This window comes from Kogia breviceps, chromosome 5 (genome assembly GCF_026419965.1).
Source record: "Kogia breviceps isolate mKogBre1 chromosome 5, mKogBre1 haplotype 1, whole genome shotgun sequence".
NCBI classification, from domain to species: domain Eukaryota; kingdom Metazoa; phylum Chordata; class Mammalia; order Artiodactyla; family Physeteridae; genus Kogia; species Kogia breviceps.
The window spans coordinates 74,097,398-74,117,109 of record NC_081314.1 but is presented as its reverse complement, the minus strand read 5'-3'; the positions used below and the strand labels follow the sequence as shown (position 1 = coordinate 74,117,109).

Genomic DNA, 19,712 nt, shown 5'->3' with positions numbered 1-19,712 from the left:
AGCCTGTGACACCTTCTTTCCCCAAACCAGTTAACTCATTCAAAGCAGCTTTTTCCTGGCTTTGAATTTAGTCTTTAATAAAGCCCTCCTACCTCTCCCTGACATATTCTTCTTCTATATCTATCTCTTGCACACAAATACTGCTTCTGATCTCTTTCTAAATGAAGATATAGATCTCTTTGTTCACAATGTCTCTTAACTCTTTATAATAAATATTTACAGCATACTGGGTACATCCTTTTGACAATACATTGCATCTGAACCAGCACATAAAGTTCTGCTACAGTTCCAAAAGGGATTCTACGTGACATTAATTAAGGTGTGAAATTGCTTCCTGTTAATTTCCCACACCCTTCCATGATCTACTATTAAGACAATTAAATTTCTTTAATGGTCCATTAACTAACAGAGCAATCTAACCTTTCCACTTGGAAATTACAGAGGGCCAAGGAAAATTTGATTAAGTTGGTAGTAATAAAAATATTAGTCATATTTCATTCTTCTTTGATGGAAACTGATAGAGCATGAAGGTTCTTTTTTTTGTTTTTTTTGTTTTATTTTTTTATTTTTTTCAATTGACAAGGAAATTTAGTTATTTCTGAAATATACATTTTAAAGTAATAACTAGAATTATGACTTATAACATTATACCAGAACATATAAGATTTTTAGAAATTTCATGTAATGTCTGAAACATTTATATTAACATATTTCCATACAAATAACCCAAAGAAAGTTTAGTATTAGTTGTTTTTGTTTGTTTGTTTGTTTGCTTTTATACTGCAGGTTCCTGTTAGTCATCAATTTTATACACTTCAGTGTATACATGTCAATCCCAATCGCCCAATTCAGCACACCACCATCCCCAGCCACCACAGTTTTCCCCCCTTGGTGTCCATATGTTTGTTCTCTACATCTGTGTCTCAACTAGCATGAAGGTTCTTTATAAAGTGTCATTTATGAGTTTTATTAGACACTGGAGTTATCTTGCCTCCATTTGGAAAACAGAATCTGTCAGCAACAACTACAATTGCCCTCCACTCAAGTTTTCCGGCTCTCAATTCCAGAGTAATGTTGACACTTAAAGAGTTACACCTAGTTCTTCCATAACTATAAGAATTTTCCATTTTTAAATGATTTACAAGAATCCAGCAGTAATATAAAAGTAATCATTAGTAGCAGTTGTACTACTTTACATTTGGATGATTTGTTGTTATTTTCAACATTCTTCCTTAACAGGAGTATCATTTGATAGTCACTGACATTTGGAAGGATGCAGATTAAAATTTCCAATTTTAAACATGAGGAAACTGAGTTTAAGAGAGGTTACATAACTCACCCAGGTCCATTCAGCTAGAAAGAAGCAAAACTAAGACAAGAACTGTTACCATTACCAAATACTGCTAGAGCGTCCAGCAAGCTGGTGATTGAGAATGACCATTGGGATTAGAACATACGTTCAATAGTGACTTGACCTGAGTGATTTCAGTGAAGTAGTGGGGACTAAGTCTAATTGGAGTAGATTCAAGTTATAACAGGAGGTAAAGAAAGAAGTAAGTAATATTAAATGACACTTCTGAGGAGTCCTGTTATAAAAGGGAGGTAGAGAAATGGGGCACAAGGTGGAGAGAAACATGGTGGTTGCATGGTGAGGTTTATTTGTTTAAAACTGTTACAACGTATTTATAGACAGATGGGAGAGAAGTGAAAATCGGTATTATAGGAGAGAGGGTCACTGAATAACACTGACCAGCAGGGATGGCATCAAGGACACACATGGCAGGGGGAGGGCTAGATTTAAATAGAAACAGGAAGAGTTCAAGCATTTTAACAAGCAGGGAGCCAGAACATGTATGAGCAGATGTGTGAGGGTTGGTAACTTTTGTGGTGGAAATATGAAAACTTTCTCTTCTGCATTTCTTTTCTAAGGGAAATACAAAGCATGGTAGTTTATTGATGAAAAGGAAGGAAGGGAGGGAAGAAAGGAAGGAAGGATAAAGGGAGAGGGAGAAAAAGAGAAGAAAAGACAAGAAGGGAAAAGGAAAGAAGGCAAGCCTATTACCTGAGTCTGAGGAGGGTCTGAGGCAGTTTTCAAAGTTTGAGGAGGGAAGAGATTTATGGAATAGTCACTTGGGAAGAATGAGAGAGGAAATTGGGTAGAAAAATGTAGTAGGACTCCACAAAGTGCTGAGCACCCCAGAGGTTTGGGGTCAAGACTTTGACTGAGACCAAGCAATTAAGTGTTGTTTTTCTCCAAACTCTTTAAACTATTTGACTATAACCTTAGGGCAGGAACCCTGCAGCTAATCACACATGAATTTGAATGCAGATTTTGCCCTTGTCAGTGCACTACTTTGAACAAACTACCCTTTTTGCTCTTCAGTTTCCTTTACTGTGAAAGAGGTCAATTAAAGTATCCACCTTTTAGGGTCATTTAAAATAAACTTACTGTATATAAAGTGCAGATGTTTAGTAAGTGCTCAGTTAATATTAGCTATGATTAAGAGGACAGTGGCTACTTAGAAGGAGACTACCCCGGGATGGTACCTGAAACCTGGTTTATTATTGTTGTTTGATTTATAAATAACAGCAACCCCTAAGATGTCACTTTTTCATACTTTTAAGAAAGGCATTATTTTAGTTTAAGTTTTCCAAGAGAAATTTATGATAACTAACATAAAACTGATTGTTGCACATTAAAAGTCGCAGACAGGGAATCTGAGTTATTATAATGGCAAGGGACGCCTGCCTATTCTGATAACTGCATTTGCAGCAGAGGTACCAGTGAAAGAATATAATAGAAAAATATTAAGTGGAAAGCCTGTCCTGGAAAGACCCATAACTAATCTTACAAAGAGAGGATGGATTTATTTTTAATAAGACTTCAAAGCTCAGTGATATGTATTTGGTCCTTTTCTTTTCTAATGGCACAATCTTGCATTTAAAAGTAAAGCAAAAAATAAGTTGAGCAAATACCATATATTATTACAAGGTTGGTAGCTTATGGTCTTGTTATGACCAAGTGTAGCATTTTATTTGATAACAGGACTGCAGGGCTTTCTATAGAAAAATGGACCACTGCATCTCAGGCAGCTGTGAAAATGACAGCCTTCACTACGCCAAGTCACTAAGTGACTAGGGTCCATCATACGAGTGTGTTCCATTCACATTAAAAGGGTGAACTGGGGATTCCTAGCAGATGCTATGTCTTAAGGTAATGCATAACGTTGGCTATGTTATTAGAAATCCGCGCTTGTCCTTGTGTCTGCAAGGACTCATGAAATCTCTACCTCATTCTTATTCTGAAAGCTGGGATCAAACCCTCTGCTTCAATATCCTATAAATCAAGAAAAGACAAAACATGAATAAAAGGAAACATTCAGAAGAAAAAGAAGAAGAGAAGGAAGAAGAGGAGGAGGGGGGGAGGAGGAAGAAGAGGAAGAAATTGAAACGTATCAGAATAGTGGAAAAATAGAAAACTGATTTGAAGAAAGAGATCTAAAGAGCCGTACAGCAATACTTCCCTTTTCAGAGCATTATCTCCTTTTTACCATTTATCCAAAACTATTATGATACCACATATGTTAGAAGAAGAAGAATATTTATCTCAAAAACATTCTGTGGGCTGAAAAAAAGAGCAAGTATATTTTTTCATACTTTAAGGAGGAAAGAGGGCAAGAAATATGATCAGGACAACCCAGAAGAGCCAAGTGAAAGAGATATAACGTTGTGAATCATGAAAGTATTGCATTATCAGGACACTGAACATTCTTGAAATTTGGTTATTGAAACTTTGTTGGAAAGATAGTATAAAATTAAATCAGAAAGAAGCACAGTTAGAAACCAGTTCCATACCAACAGCTGGCCATTAAATCATGACCACTGAAAATAAAGCCTGTATCACAAGTGGAGCCCACAAGGTCCTGAATGAGAAATAGATAGTTATATCCCAAGTTCCCCTCACTGGATTGGTTTTCAGTTGTTAAATCTGCAGTGGCACTGAATCTGAGTTTCTGTGAAACAGGTCTGGGGAGCTGGGAGGACAAGAACGATAGGGAGTTGGATTTTTTCCTTGTTATTTCACTTTATTCTCAATTTGGAAATTACTCCTCATCAAAATAACTAGAATATCAAACTTTGCTCTCATAGCTATAGTGCCCCAGAATGCATAAAACAGAGCACTTGGGAAGAAAATATTCAAGGATTTTTAAAAACTTCTAAAGCATTGACTAAAAACTATTTTCTAATGAAATAATAGCTTACAGTAAAAGAAAGTGATGGAAAAGCCCCTTCTTTGCTTTTTTTTTTTTGCGTTACGTGGGCCTCTCACTGTTGTGGCCTCTCCCGTAGCGGAGCACAGGCTCCGGACGCGCAGGCTCAGCGGCCATGGCTCACGGGCCCAGCCGCTCCACGGCATGCGGGATCCTCCCGGACCGGGGCACGAACCCGCGTCCCCTGCATCGGCAGGCGGACTCTCAACCACTGCGCCACAAGGGAAGCCAAAAGCCCCTTCTTAAATACCATTTTAGTCCTTTGAACTACTGCAAACCTAGAGACTAGGGTTCTTTGCAATTACTAATAAGGAACTTATTAATGGGAAGAAAAAAACTTAATCTTGTATGGGACAGTAATAATTTGAGAAGCACAATTTAGGAGCTATAGAATTTATATAATTGTTGAAGATCAGAACCTCGATAGTTCCCTGGAAATATTTCTTAAAGATTTCTCAGAATTGCCTAGTAGTATATGATTGGAAATTAATACCAGAACTCCAAATTCTAGTACTGGTAGCTGTAAAAAAATTGCAATTAATTTTTACTGTACAGTATACAGGAGTCTCATATGCGGGATTAGTAATTCTTGATTTATCATTTGTTGTTTGTTTAGTCGTCTTAAGTGCTAAGCTAAATTACGCTTCCCCAAAAACAAAAGGATAACCATTCTCAACATGTTAGTTAGCTTAACAAAGAGAGCCCCACTTTTCAATTGCAGTCAGAGTCATGGTATTTGAAGTGTGTTAGATGTTGAGTACAGTCATCCTTCAGTATTTGCAGGGAATTCGTTCCAGGAATCCCTGTGGATACTAAAATCTGCAGATGCTAAAGTCCCTTATATAAAATGGCATAGTATTTGCATATAACCTACACATCCTCCTGTATACTTTAAATCATCTCTAAATTATTTATGATACCTAATACAATGTAAATGCTATGTAAATAGTTGCCAGAGCAGGGCAAATTCAAGTTTTGCTTTTGGGAACTTTCTGGAATTTTTTGTTTGTTTGTTTGTGGTACATGGGCCTCTCACTATTGTGGCCTCTCCCATTGCGGAGCACAGGCTCCGGACGCACAGGCTCAACGGCCATGGCTCACGGGCCCAGACGCTCCGCGGCATGTGGGATCCTCCCGGACCGAGGCACGAACCCGCGTCCCCTGCATCGGCAGGCGGACTCGCAACCCCTGCGCTACCAGGGACGCCCTGGAATTTTTTAATTGAATATTTTACAACCCGCAGTTGGTTGACTCTGAGGATGTAGAACCCACAGATACAGAAAACCAACTGTATAGGAGATAAGCAGCTGGTCTCATACATCATGGCGCCCAGCAAGGTTTGTTCCTAAGAAATTAAGACGGTGTTTGCAAGGCATCAGAACAACGCATAAAAGTTTGAAACGCTGCTAACCATTTCTTATGTAATCTATGCAGTAAGATTCAGTTTGATTTTTCTTGACTACCCTGACTGGCTGTATGAATGTCATGTAAACATAGTTAGACATTTTTCTAGATAAAGAGATTGAATAAATAGATTTTTCCCTATACACTCATATACTTAATGGACGTATTATTAACTGTTCATTCACTAACAGATCAAGGCTGATATGTATCAGGATCATGGCTTAAATCCTCTGGCCTGGATTCAGGAGGTCTGATTCAAGCTGGCCCTGTCACTCATCCCTCGCCACCTCTCAGTTTTACCCCATCCTTCAACTGGTCACTGTTTCTCTTATACAACCTGCGCTTCATCCCTTCATTCTTATTTACTAGCTCATCCATTTCTCTAAATTCTCTGCATCCTTCAAGGCTAAATCAACATCAAAGAACTATTTTATATTCTCATTTCCATTAAACTCTGCTATGGCCCGTTCTACCCTGTGATTTGTGTGAATGGCCTGTGCTCTCTTTCTTAGCCTTGAGCGCCTTCAGGGCAGGAATCAAGAGAGCATTTCTTGCAGTCGCCGCAGAATCTAGCAGAGTGCCTTGTACAAAGTAATTTTTACCTGTTCATAAAATAAATGAACAAATCAATGCTGAAGCAAATTCATCTCTGGATATTAGTCAGCAAAAGAGTAAATGGAATTTGAGGAAAGAAAAAAATGAAAAGACAGTAATAGAATCAAATGGATACAATATTATTAATAGTTAAGCCAAGTTAAAAGGGCCAATAAATGTTTTGTGAACCAGTTCATTCCATCAAAGAATTCTAAGATACTCTGTCTCTCCTAAGTTTGCCTATGGAGGTCAGGTCCAATCAGTTCAGGAAGTTTCCTCAACTCCCCTCCCCATCATATAGTAATTGATAGCTTTGACTCTAATCAAGACACTTTTCCAGAGAACAGCAAACTTCTAAGACAGCACTGTGTAATAGAAATATAATACAAGCTACATATGTAGTTTAAACTTTTCTGGTAATCATATTTAAAAAATAAAACATATGAAATAAATTTTAATAATGTATTCAACCCAATATATTCAAAATATCATTTCAATATGAAGCATTATTACTGAGATATTTAATTTTTGTGTGGTCTTTAAAATTCAGTATTTATTTTATACTTCTAGCACATCTGAATTAGGACTAGCCACATTTTAAGTGCTCAATGATCACATATGGCAAAATGGATACTGTACTAGGTAGCACAGTCCTAGGATGTTCTCATTAGATTTTCCTATCCTCTCACCAACCCTGTACCCTCAGTATATCTCAATTCTCTCTTTTGCAGTACAGTCCTAAGACTAATATTGTTGACTATTGGGGAATTTTTGGCTCTGCCCATGCAAAAAGGACATCTCTGGCTTTAATAGTCACTTCTTTGCTTACACTTAGGGTGTTTGTTTCTGTATGTGTGATTTTTAAAAATTATGTGTAATTGTTAATTATGTTGTATAAAATATACACAACATAAAATTTACCATTTTAACTAACCAATTTAACAGTACATTTCTCAGTCCATCCACATCTCTACAAATGACCCAATTTTGTTCCTATTTATGGCTGAGTAATATTCCATTGTATATATGTACCACATCTTCTTTATCCATTCATCTATTGATGGACATATAGGTTGTTTCCATGTCCTGGCTATTGTGAATAATGCTGCAATGATGGACCTAGAGTCTGTCATACAGAGTGAAGTAAGTCAGAAAGAGAAAAACAAATATTTAGATTAAGACATATATGTGGAATCTAGAAAAATGGCACAGGTGAACCTATTTGCAGGGCAGGAAAAGAGACGCAAGCATAGAGAACGTATGTGTGGACACAGTAGGGGAAGAGGAGAGTGGGATAAATTGGGAGAATAGGTTTGACATTAATACACTACCGTGTGTAAAATAGATAGCTAGTGGGAACCTGCGGTATAGCACAGGGAGCTCAGCTCAGTCCTCTGTGATTACCTAGATGGGTGGGATTGGGGGGAGGTCCAAGAGGAAGAGGATATATGTATACTTATAGCTGATTCACTTCATTGTACAGCAGAAACTAACACAACATTGTTAAAGCAATTATACTCCAATAAAAAAATAAAGAACTGCAATCTAAAAAACAGAAATTCTTGATAATGTAGACAAAAGGACAGAGGAGATAGAAAATATCACAGGGTTCAAGACATACAGAATAGGAAGTGAGAAGATATAATACTTATCTAATTGGAATCCCAAAGAGAGAAACAATTATACTCCAATTAAGAAAAAAAAAGGAGTACATTTCAGTGCCATTAAGTACATTTCTGTGTATTGCAGCCATCACCACTATCCATCCCCAAAACCTTTACATCTTCCCCAACTGAAACGCTGCACCCATTAAGTATTTACTCCCATCCTCCCTTCCCTCAGTGTCCAGCAACCACCATTCTACTTTCTGTCTCTATTAATGACTACTCTAGGTATCTCACATAAATGGAATCATAAAATATTTGTCCTTTTGTGCCTAGCTTATTTCACATAGCCTTAGTTCCTCAGGGTTCATCCATGTTTGTGTCAGGACTTTCTTCTTTTTTAAGGTTGAACAATATTTCATTGTATGTATATAACACATTTTGTGTATCCATTTGTTCAACCAACCAAATGTGCTTCCACCTTTTGGCTATTGTAAGTAATGCTGTCTTGAACATCCATGTTTGTGTCAGGACTTTCTTCTTTTTTAAGGTTGAACAATATTTCATTGTATGTATATAACACATTTTGTGTATCCATTTGTTCAACCAACCAAATGTGCTTCCACCTTTTGGCTATTGTAAGTAATGCTGTCTTGAACACGGGTGTACAAATACCTTTTCATGTCCCTGCTTTTATTTCTCTTGGGTGTATATCCAGAGGCGGAATTTCTGGATCATATGGTAATTCTATGCTTGATTTTTTTTTAGGAACTCACCATATTGTTTTTCACAGTGGCTGTCCATTTTAAATTCCTGCCAGCAATGTACAGTGGTTCCAGTTTCTCCACCTACTTGCCAACACTTGTTATTTAATTATTTATTTTTATAATAGGCATCCCGAATTTGTTTTCATTACCATTTTTGGATGACATTAGGAATATTTGGTAGAGGTGAAGCCAACTTGGATCTACATTAATATACAGAAATAACTTAAACATTGGTATAAGACAGTCATTTATACCATTTATTTGATGAATTATTTTTCTGCTTTTATTAAAAACTTTTGACTAGGACCTCAAAATCCTATACTCCCATCTGGCTCTGCTACTACTCACCATCTGACTTTGGGGAAGTTGCTTAGTTTCTTTTATGTTTAAAAAACGGGGTAAGAATTTCTCACCTACTTTATTCACCTGGTTATTGTAATTATCAAATGAGTTGGTCAGTTTACAATGGCTCTGAATATCCATTTGGGCAGGTTTTGTCACTCCCCAGCAGCATCCAGGAAAATCTTCACAATCAAATGCCAGCTTGGGTTCTATACTACAATCTAGTCTCTCTGTGATCATTCAGTGCCTGAGAAAGAAGTCCAAGTCCCAGTTAGGGTTAAATGTAAAATTCTGTCTGTTGGTACAATTCATTAAAAGTCAATTTGCCTATAAAAAATAAATAAATAAAATGGCTTTGAAAATTCTGAAATAGATTTATTGACGGGATTAAAGGTTTATTTAAGAGGTTATGATTGTGGTTATTGTGTACATCACAGTGATTTGGGTTTACGTTTTGAGTTTATAATGCACTTACACTTACACCTTCTTGTTTTCTTCTTGTATTTTGTGTCATCATTTTATTATGTACCATTCAGACAGAATAGCACAGTTACGGAGTGTTAATACAACTATCAAAGGAGGTTACATTCCTGAAGAGAAGTGTTTTGTCCTTTCTTTCTTTGCTTTCTAATTGGATCATGGTCTTTTAATTACATTTTATTTCTAAAACTTGATTGAGTTTCATACACCTTGATTTGTCAGCTTCTTAAGTTAGGTAGTATTACTGACATCTGAGAGTCTGTAAATAACAATGAAAATTAAAGCCCAAGAAATTAAACTGAATCTATTGGTTTAATTACTCTTAATTTTCCAGCTATGACATGTAATAAGACATATTTTTCAAAACCTGGAATTTTATTACTCCCTTTAATGGAAATATTGGAAAATTAGTGATTGAGTTGTCCTAGAAGAAGAGCAAGTTGCACATTTTGCTATGACACTAGTGAGTTTTGTTCTTTTTGAAATATTGAAAAATTTTAGATGCCATTTTGGAAAACTCTATGGAGACTTGATACTAGGATGGTCATCAGGGTTAAGTTATTAGAAAAGCTATCTGCAATGATAACTATAATGGCAACATTTGTGTTGTCATAACTTAACTATTTTATGTGTAAGTGAGAAATAGCAAAAAAAAGATAAAAGTTAAAAACAAATGTCTTGAGTAGAATCTATGATACAAGGAAACAAAAAAGAAATTGCAACAGTAAGAAATTCAGATACAAAAACTATAAACTATATTATTTAATGGAAATTAAAGAGTAATATTCTTCAAGTGCCTGTAAGTTAAAGTTTAAGAAATTCACATGTCAAAATCTACTGTGTGTATTTTTTAATTGTTTTTTTCATTCTTTGAGACTGATTTAACAGTCGGTAGTCAGGTCTGGGGATTTTCACATCTGATTAGGTGACAGAGTAGGGAAAAACTGCTTTATGGCATCATATGAATAACTTTCCAACTGAATCACTTCATTACTTCTGAGTTCCCCTGTGCACTAACCAGTTATAAATACATGGCGATATTTTGCACATATAAACATATTTTTTAATTTGGGGGATTTTAATACTTGTGTATAACAGAAATATAGGTAACAGACCTTAGGCTTGAGGAATTTCAAAATTTCAATAGAATCTTAAGGATCTTCTGCCTTTTGTAAAAGAAAGGTAGAAACTTGAATTACCTACTGGCACCATCTGAAAATTACAGGATCAATTCTTTCAAGTTTCCTCTGTATACTTTGCTAGTGAGGCCAAAGGCAGTTAGTCCTTTGAGGATATCTGAGGGACCATTCAGTGCAATAACCGAAATATTTTAAAATCTCATTTAAAAATATATATGTATAATAATTGTGCACAATATACTTAACAAACATGCTTTATATATATATATTTTGTACTGGCCACAGTGTGGTTAAGGTTTTGCCAGCATCAGCATCACCTGGGCACTTATTAAAAATGCAGAATCTCGGGCTGCCCTGGTGGCGCCGTGGTTGAGAGTCTGCCTGCCGATGCAGGGGACACGGGTTCGTGCCCCGGTTCGGGAAGATCCCACATGCGGCAGAGCGGCTGGGTCCGTGAGCCATGGCCGCTGAGCCTGCGCGTCCGGAGCCTGTGCTTAGCAACGGGAGAGGCCACAACAGTGAGAGGCCCGCGTACCACAAAAAAAAAAAAAAAAAAAAAAAAAAATGCAGAATCTCAAGCCCACTATAGACCTTCTGAATCAGAGTATTCATTTTAACAATACCCCTAGGTGATTCAGATGCACATGGACATTTAAGAAGGCCTACTACTGAGATGTTGGAAGAGACCTATCTCTTCATCACTGAACTAGTCTGAGGAGGTTACTTGTATCTTAACTCTCCTAATCTAGTTTTGGATTTAGAATATACCTTCAACCAAAACAATTTATCAGTATGTTCTCTGAAATCTTTTATTCAAAATGTTCATAAAGAGATCAGCTCATTCATTCTTCTTATACATCTTTGATGTTTACTGTGTGTCCATTAGACAGAGCTAGAAAGTGGCTGAGGATGTAGACCAGGCAGTGTGGCTCCCAAATTGGTGCCCTTAACTACCATGCAACATCTATTTATTCATGGCCATGCTCGGATCTCCAGTTCCAGGGCAAAGCCCATCGGCAGAAGCAACTTGATTGGAAATAACATTCAGATTACGAAGGTATTGTAGTGATTGTTCAATAGATGGGAGTACACAACTATTTGTTTCTAAGTCAAGGATAAAAATACCTCCTGATATTTAAGTAAATATTTCATATGCTCATATACAGTCACATTTGTCTCACAACAGAAAAATGAATCTGTTTTAATGGACTCAATATGCTAATAGATACTATCTTATCTGTGAATTGAAAAACATTTTTCTTTCTATGCAATAATCTAGCAAGAGCCACGATAATTCACAGATGACTGAGCTTTAGAGCCAGACAAAACGATAAAGATAAGAGGAAGTGTTTATATAGATGTGAACTGAAATCTCACGGTTGCATAATCACATTTCCTATTGATGAAAAACTATTGATGAATACCCTGAAAGTTGGCAATAAATATTTCAATTTGATAAAACAATGTCATATTTCTTGCAGTAGGGTAAAGATTAGGATCATGTAAATAAGAATTTTTTTCCCTACCTGAACAAGATTGCAGGCTAAAGGCTAAAAACCAAAATATCTTTTTCTACCCTTTAAATGTTATACTCCCAATGTCTCCTCTAACTCTAGATGAAAATCCTATTATATAGGTTAGTAGACAGTAAAAACTTAAGCCTTATCTATACAGGAACAGAAACTACCCATGTGTCTGCCGTTCAGGAAGACTTAAAAGGTTGTGACTGATAGAACTAGAAGAGAATTATGTGTATCCATTAAATGTTTTAAGTTAAACTCATTTTCACAATAGGAAGAAGAGCTAGTGATGAGAGTAAACAATATTATAAAGTCAAAATTGAGCTGTGTATTGAGGCCAAATTTATGTCCACTATGGTAAAGAGTAATTAATGTGATTTTTGCCTTCCAGTGTGTATGTACAGAGAGCCATCACTACATGAGATTGGAGAAAAACAGGGGCGTTCGAGGAAAAGTTCCGGAACACCAACCATGAATGGAGGCAAAGTTGTGAATCAAGATTCAACATAGCTGAGAACTCTTCCCTTCGTCCCTCTCTCATCCCTTCCTTTTCTCCCCTTGCCCTTTACCCATTTCCTTCCAATAAATCCACCCAAGGAGAGGAAAATAAAATGGCAACCCAAGACCCAGTGGCTAAGGTTCTGCACTCAAAATCTTCCTTTGTGTAGGATAAGAAAATCGAACCAAAGCTTGTCTGTTGCAATGTGGTAGAAAAATGCACATGCACAAAGATTAGCACACCTAAAAGCAGAGGAAAAAATAAATCAAGACTCCACAAGCATTAAAATAAACTGTGCTGTTATTAATAGAGGGCTAACTGTAATGAAGACATAACTATCATAAAGATGAAATAAAATTATTACCTTAAAGAAAAGGGTTTTGGAAAATTGAACTTACAAATCGATGTAATACCCTAAATACCTTAAGCTCCAGATAATTCTCTGGTGTGTGTTTTGTTTTGAATTTGTATTTTCTTTGGACATCTGGAATTGACACATAATTGTATTCTGTTTCCAGGATTTTTTTTTACCATGATATTGAACATGTATGAATTATAGATTCTTCTATTGGCTATAAGGTATATAGCCAGAAATCATTTAACATCAAGAAAAGTTTAAAATTTTATTCTTAAAATCGATATTTAAAATTGTTTAATGCAAAGGATAGCCTTATGATGAATTTAATGCTATTAGCTGATTTCATTCCTTCCTAAAAAGAGTTTCAGATTCTCCTAGGAGAATATATTTTTTTCAAAGGTATTAAATCAGGGGCTCATTTGTTTTCTTTAGCCATTTAGAAAAAAATTTCAGGTTTTAAGGCTGATGTAATTTTTAGGAATTCTTTGTCATTGCCATGCCCAGGCAGTGATAAATAAGTTATATGCTCATACCATTTTGGTCTGATTTTTTACTTTGTGGACACCTTTGAGAGTATAGGTGTATGTCTAGCTGTCCTAGAGAGTTTTATACCATCTCTTGCAGCAGGAAAGAAGGAAGAGGGGTTTCATATAAGGAAAGAAATCCTAAGAAATTGGTGAAAGCAAATTGTATTTGTCTTTGTACCTTACCAGAGTTTTCTGTATGTAGCATTTTCCAAACTTCACCAAGGAATTGGGAGGCATGGCTGTGAAATTCCTAACTTACTATCTTTTGAAGCCAGTGAATTGTTTGTTACTATATATCCTCATTTATAAATCTAGTTGAAAATCAGTCTGTCTCCTAGAGCATAGAAGGAAACTTGTAATGCGCTGAATTTTCAAGGGACATAGAGAAATAATACGGAATTAACAGCCATGGCTCCAACAGACAGGGTTGTGTGAGCGGCTTAAAGTAGTCCCCCCCCCAAAAAAAAAACCAACCACCTCGGTGTAAGACTAGGCAAATGCATATTTAGGAATACTAAAGTGTTAGAAAAATGTTAGGGAATAATTGAACGTTATACAATTGCCTTGGAAAAAAATAGATCTACTTAGTCCTACAAATCAGGAATGGTGTAGAGACATCCAAATCAAAACAAAACTAAAGAGAATGTTAAAAAATATATGTAGATTTATGGATATTATCAATGAGAAGACTTAGCATGTTACTTCTCCTATAGCTCTACCGTCCAGCATGTATTGTTCCAAATACTCCCTAAAATATATATACACTTTGCAGAAACTCTAGGCCCTCACTTCAATGACCTTGCCGTGGGTTGCTGTATTCTTTCAAAGTCACTGTAGTTTCCCTCACTCTACACAATCATTATTCTTCAATAGTGGTCCGTGTCCTTCACCATGTATTCTGTTTCTGTTATCAGGAGGTTAGCAGAAAATGAAATGGAGGAATTTGTCTAACTGGTTGCAAAGAAGAAAAGTTATGCATCTAGGCAAGGATTTTGAACATACATTTTCAAGAGATATTTGTTTAACCGAAATACTTGGAAAGTAACAAATACAGATATTTAAATTAAAGAGAAAAAAGGAATGTTACTCTTCTAGGAAAAGAATGCCCTTGTCAAAAGAAATACAGAAATACAAATCTGGTTGTATTTATCCTTGTCACTCTTGATTCAACTTGATTATAAATGCACCTCTCACTTCCAGGACCAAACAAATCCCAAGCACAAAGCCTTATTTTCTTTGAAAAAATAAAAAAGAGACTTCTACAAAATGGGTCACAGGCTCATTTAGCATAAAATGATTTGTGCTTTTTGGTCATATACACATACACACATATACATAGGCATCACAAGCTCACAAGTAACACAATTGACAGTTTCTCAAAGTGTTATCAATTATACTAATGATTTCATGACAGAATATATCTTTATGGAAAATATGGTAGAGGAATGAATTTCCAACAAAATTCTTCCCTTTTTTTTCAATGGCTGTTCATTCTTTAGCATCTAGACTCACATCTGTCTCCTTCATGATAGCACTGAAGAAACAGCTCTAACTACCCAATTTGTATATTGTTTTTCTCCATATCACTTAGGCAAATGTTCACCACAATAAAATGTTTTGGAAACTTACTGTCAGAGAATAAATTGGAAACCTCGTATTTTTTTACACATTAACCTGATAAAAAACTATGGTTTAGAGCACAGGGTGAACATTTGCCTAACTGCTGCTTACTTTTTAAGTACATAAAACCTTTCATAGAAAAAGTCAGTATTTACTGTCTAGGTTTTTAAAATATTACCATATATACACATATAATTATCCTATTTTCTCCAAAAATATGAGCCAGTTTAAATAGTTTGTTTTTCAGGTTTTTTTCAGGTTTACTCCAAGTAAAATAATTCTTAACTTTGATTTTCATCATTCCAATTTCTGGGTCTCAATTCACCCATCACTTATTCTCCTACAAGTAAAATAAGCCTGTTTTTCTTAAATGCATTGGGATAGTCTCAGGAAAATTATGACTTTTAGTAAAGCTTTGTAATTGGCTATGTAAATATAAGGTAAAATATGTTTATTCTAAGAGTACTTATTGTAACATGTTTCAAAATCATTGGGCTTAAGAATGAAAACAAAACTGAGAATCTCACAAAATAATTTTCTGGTCAATATACCTTACTCGATGTTTAAGCTAGAAGTCAGAGGTGTAGAAACAAAAATGGTGCTGAAGTTCCATTTGCTAATTCAGAGATTTTGTGCTTCAGGAAACTGGAGGACAGCGAGCCAACCTATTCTTGATCACAGTAATAGTTTGGGTTTTGAATTTAACATATGAATTTCATACCACATTTTTAGTCATTATGGTCAGCACAATAAAAAGACATCAATTTGTTACAAATGATGATGCTTTATGGGCCTCATTCTAATCCAGATAGCTTTTAAAAGAATTGTTCTATTTAAGAAAATGACAGTGCCATTGATAGGTATTGAATATAGGTTGGTGGTCCTGTGGTGCCACTAGTAAGACATGAGGGTATTAAGACAAAAGTAAAGTATGAAGACTGTCTCTTTGTGTATTGAAAAGTTTGAAGGTCCTAATTTTGGACCACTAATTCCCTGGCAGAGAAGCATGACTACATCAACAGTAATTGTTTTAAAACATGGACTCAGAAAGAGCAAATTTACTATTCTGCCTTCATGGCTTTGTCTATAAGGCTGTGCTCTGAGAAGGTTTTCCATGATGTTGCTCAACTTCATCTGCACCAGGTGAAACACATTCAAGCATACAAATCCCCTGCTCATTTTAATATCATAAAAAGCTGAGATTATTTCTCTGTCATAAAATTGTAAATAGCATTTTTTAAAATCAGAATCACATTTAAAACAGTGGATTGTTCTACAAATATATATGTGTATATATACATATGCTTCTGAAATAGGATATATTATATAGGGTTTTTATTTGATTTGTGGTCTTTAGTCCTAGGTAATCAAAGATTAAAGAGATTTGAAGGCAAAACTTTATATATAAATGTATATTTCTAATGATAGTATAAATTGCCACTTTATAATAAAAAAAGAAACAGGTGGGAACAATAATCAAAACACATGCTCCTTCAGAATGCCAGTGATTCTGAATCTCCTCTTTGATGCAGAAGTGGCTATTTTTTATTTCTAAAAAGGTATCTTAAAGACCTGTACTTCCTGATACAGATTCCCTGATAAGTCATGTCATATTGAAAATTTATAGTTGAGGGCAAGAAAAAAAAGCTAAATGCAGATATTTTTCAAGACTTTCTTCTGGAACCCAAGTTAAAAATTCAATATTTAAAATCTAAATTAAGTGAAACTAGCTAACATTCAGGGATGATATATTGAGCTTCAGTAACAAACAGAAGCAAAAATATATTTAACACTATGATAATAACATTAAGATAATGTCATAGTAGAAACTGCATCATTAGATGTTTGATTAGTTGGACAGAATTAGTTGATGTTTCTTTGTCTTTGCTCCAAACACAACCTAAAGACAGGGGCATTAATTTTACTTTTGTTCAAAAGTCCAAAATATACTCCCACGAATAGAACTGGTTTTAGCTCCATTACAAGGTTAAATGTTACAATCTTAAGAAATTATTGAGACCGAATTGTTTAATAAACGCATTGTGTGAGAAACTGAACAAATTAATGTTTTGTTTTTACATTAAAGCACAGATTATTCAAATCATTGTTTTTTGAGATCAGATTTGTAAAATGTTTATACATCACAACCTTCCTAAGGCAAAAAGTGATTAAAATCTTGAGATGCTCATGCATGCAGAGAAAATACTTGCACTTTTTTTTTAACATTAAATTTCTTTGGGAGTCTCTTTCCTTTTTAAAATGTATTTAACATATAATGTGTCAATGAAAAAGTGCTGTGTCTCATAAAAAGAAGATCAAAACTGGATTTCTGGATGGAGAATGAGTCAAAATTTTTATTGAACACTGAGGTCAAAAGTAAAAATTACTTCCTAATTATGAAGCTACTTGTGGTAGACCTAATAACTTGTTTTTTGAGAATTAAGAAGTAGAGGACATTCGTTTGTACGTAATTTACTAACTAGTCACTTCCTTGAGTTTAGGGATCATAAACTAAATTATGGTCTCGAAAAAAATCCAAGAAGGCTTGACACATAAATAACATAATATCCAAAGGTAAGTGCTACCATAGGTGTGTTACTAAGAATTAATATACAACAGATGATGCAACAATCAATCCTAGATGAAAGACAGGGATTGAAAAGCAGATAGATATTTACTGAGTAATGAAAAGACAACCAAGGGCCCCTCTACTAGAGGAAATAATTTGAAGAAAAGTTGTGGAGAAATGAAAAATACTATTGATACTTACGTGGGAAATACTTGTGAATGAAACAAGGAATGAGTGTTCAGAGGAGGAGGTGGGGGGCAAAACTGAGTTGAGATTAATAAAAAGTAAACGTTATTCAAAGTTTTGTCACTGCACTGCTTGGATGGGTTTGAGCCTTTGTATCTGTTAGGATGCTTCTGTTTGCTCATATCAGAATCCCCCAAACCAAACCAGCCCTTCATCTAGAGGTTCCCAGGAACATCACCATGGAGACTTAATTTGTCTGTAGTTCTCTCCGCTCTACCCACTCCATGTTTAATAACTTCCCTCTTGGAGTTCGGAATTCTTTTACAAGTTGCAAAATGTCACATATTTATATCATCTAGTCTCTCTTACAATTCCCCAGAAAACATCTCCTTAAATCTCCTTGGCCCAGTTTGGGTCATGTGTTCATACAACAAACCACTGTTGCCAGGAATTTGAGATGTGTTGACTGCTTTAAATCAACCAGAGCCTTTTCTTAGACTTCTAGGTTGGATGTGCTTCCCCAAAGATACAGGTCTGCATAGATGAGAAGTGACTATTGAGTGAAATTCAAAGTCTATTTAGCAAGAGGAAATGGAAATGCATGCTGAGTAGCAAAAACGGCAACTTTCCATTATCTGTTAATGAATGTATTTCCTATCACAGCTCATTGGATATTCTAAAAACTGGCAGAAAAATGCAAATACTGATAAATTAAAGCTATAGCCATAAACCACAGGGGACAGACAAAAGCACTGAAGCTTCAATTCCCAAAGCATTATTAAATGTCTGCTATGCAAAAGGCACTGTGTGGGTCACTGAGGAAGATATAACGAGCTGCAAAGAAAAGTGGTGCACTGGACAATAACTCAATACACCTGGTATGTCCAATGCTTTTAAATGACTGTCAGAGGACTAGAAAAAGAAGCTTCTAAACCAGAGGTCTATGTTATATCTACTTTTTGGTACCTAGGATTAGGCCATTACAAAATTCATCTCAAAATAGCTTTCAATAGTCAGTCCAGGTCCTAAATTCAGGGCTATTTGGTACTTCAGAATCACCTGGGATAGCCATACATAGCATTCTTGAATTTTCTCTACAGATTATAATGTATGTTTGAATACTTTGAATGATGGTTAAATATATTAATCTCTCAAGCAGCCTATTCCATTTGGGAGCAGTACTGGTGGTGTAAAGTTCTTTCTTATATGAAGTAACTTGTTCTGTAGCATCTACCATTGTTTTAAATTTCACTCTCCAGGGCTATTCAATGTCAATTTAATCCTCCACCTACAAGAAAGTCCTACAGATGTTTGAGGATCATTGTATTTCTTTATCATTCTTCAAGTATTCTCTACTCATGTGAAAGATTTTCAGAGATTTAAAATATTTTGTTTCTGTACCATTCTGTTTTATTCAGAACAAATTTTATTAATTTGTAATGCATAATCCAACATGGTATTCCTTATATAATCTAACTGGTCAAGACATTCCCTCACTCTTGATATTGTAACAATAGAACATTAAGATTGCATTCGTTTTTTGATGACCTCATCAAAAAAACGTTAACATTCCAGTTCATTTCTATCAAAACACCTAAATATTTTTTTCACCTTTTCATCTTTATGACTTAAATTGAAATGGAGGTTTGTTAATAGACTAAGAATAATTCTAATATGGTCAAGTCTTTGAGAAGCATAGACTCCAAATATACAAGCTCGGCATTGTCCAGATATACTACAAAATACTTCCAAAATTTCAATGATTAAGCATGGATCCTCTACTTAATTTTGTGTGATTATACCTAACTTTGTGTGATCAGGTCAGTCTGTTT

General features: G+C 35.3%; 1 protein-coding gene across 5 annotated transcripts in view; it reads left to right on the top strand.

Moving 5' to 3' along the window:
- Window positions 1-15,900, top strand: part of FGF12 (fibroblast growth factor 12) — a 574,219-nt gene extending 558,319 nt beyond the window's left edge. For all 5 annotated transcript variants that reach the window (XM_059064562.2, XM_067034238.1, XM_067034239.1 and 2 more), the window contains one exon: window positions 12,513-15,900. In XM_059064562.2, the coding sequence (XP_058920545.1) occupies window positions 12,513-12,631 (119 nt within the window). In that variant the 3' untranslated portion in view covers window positions 12,632-15,900. The remainder of the gene's footprint in view (window positions 1-12,512) is intronic.
- The last annotated feature ends 3,812 nt before the right edge of the window (window positions 15,901-19,712 follow it).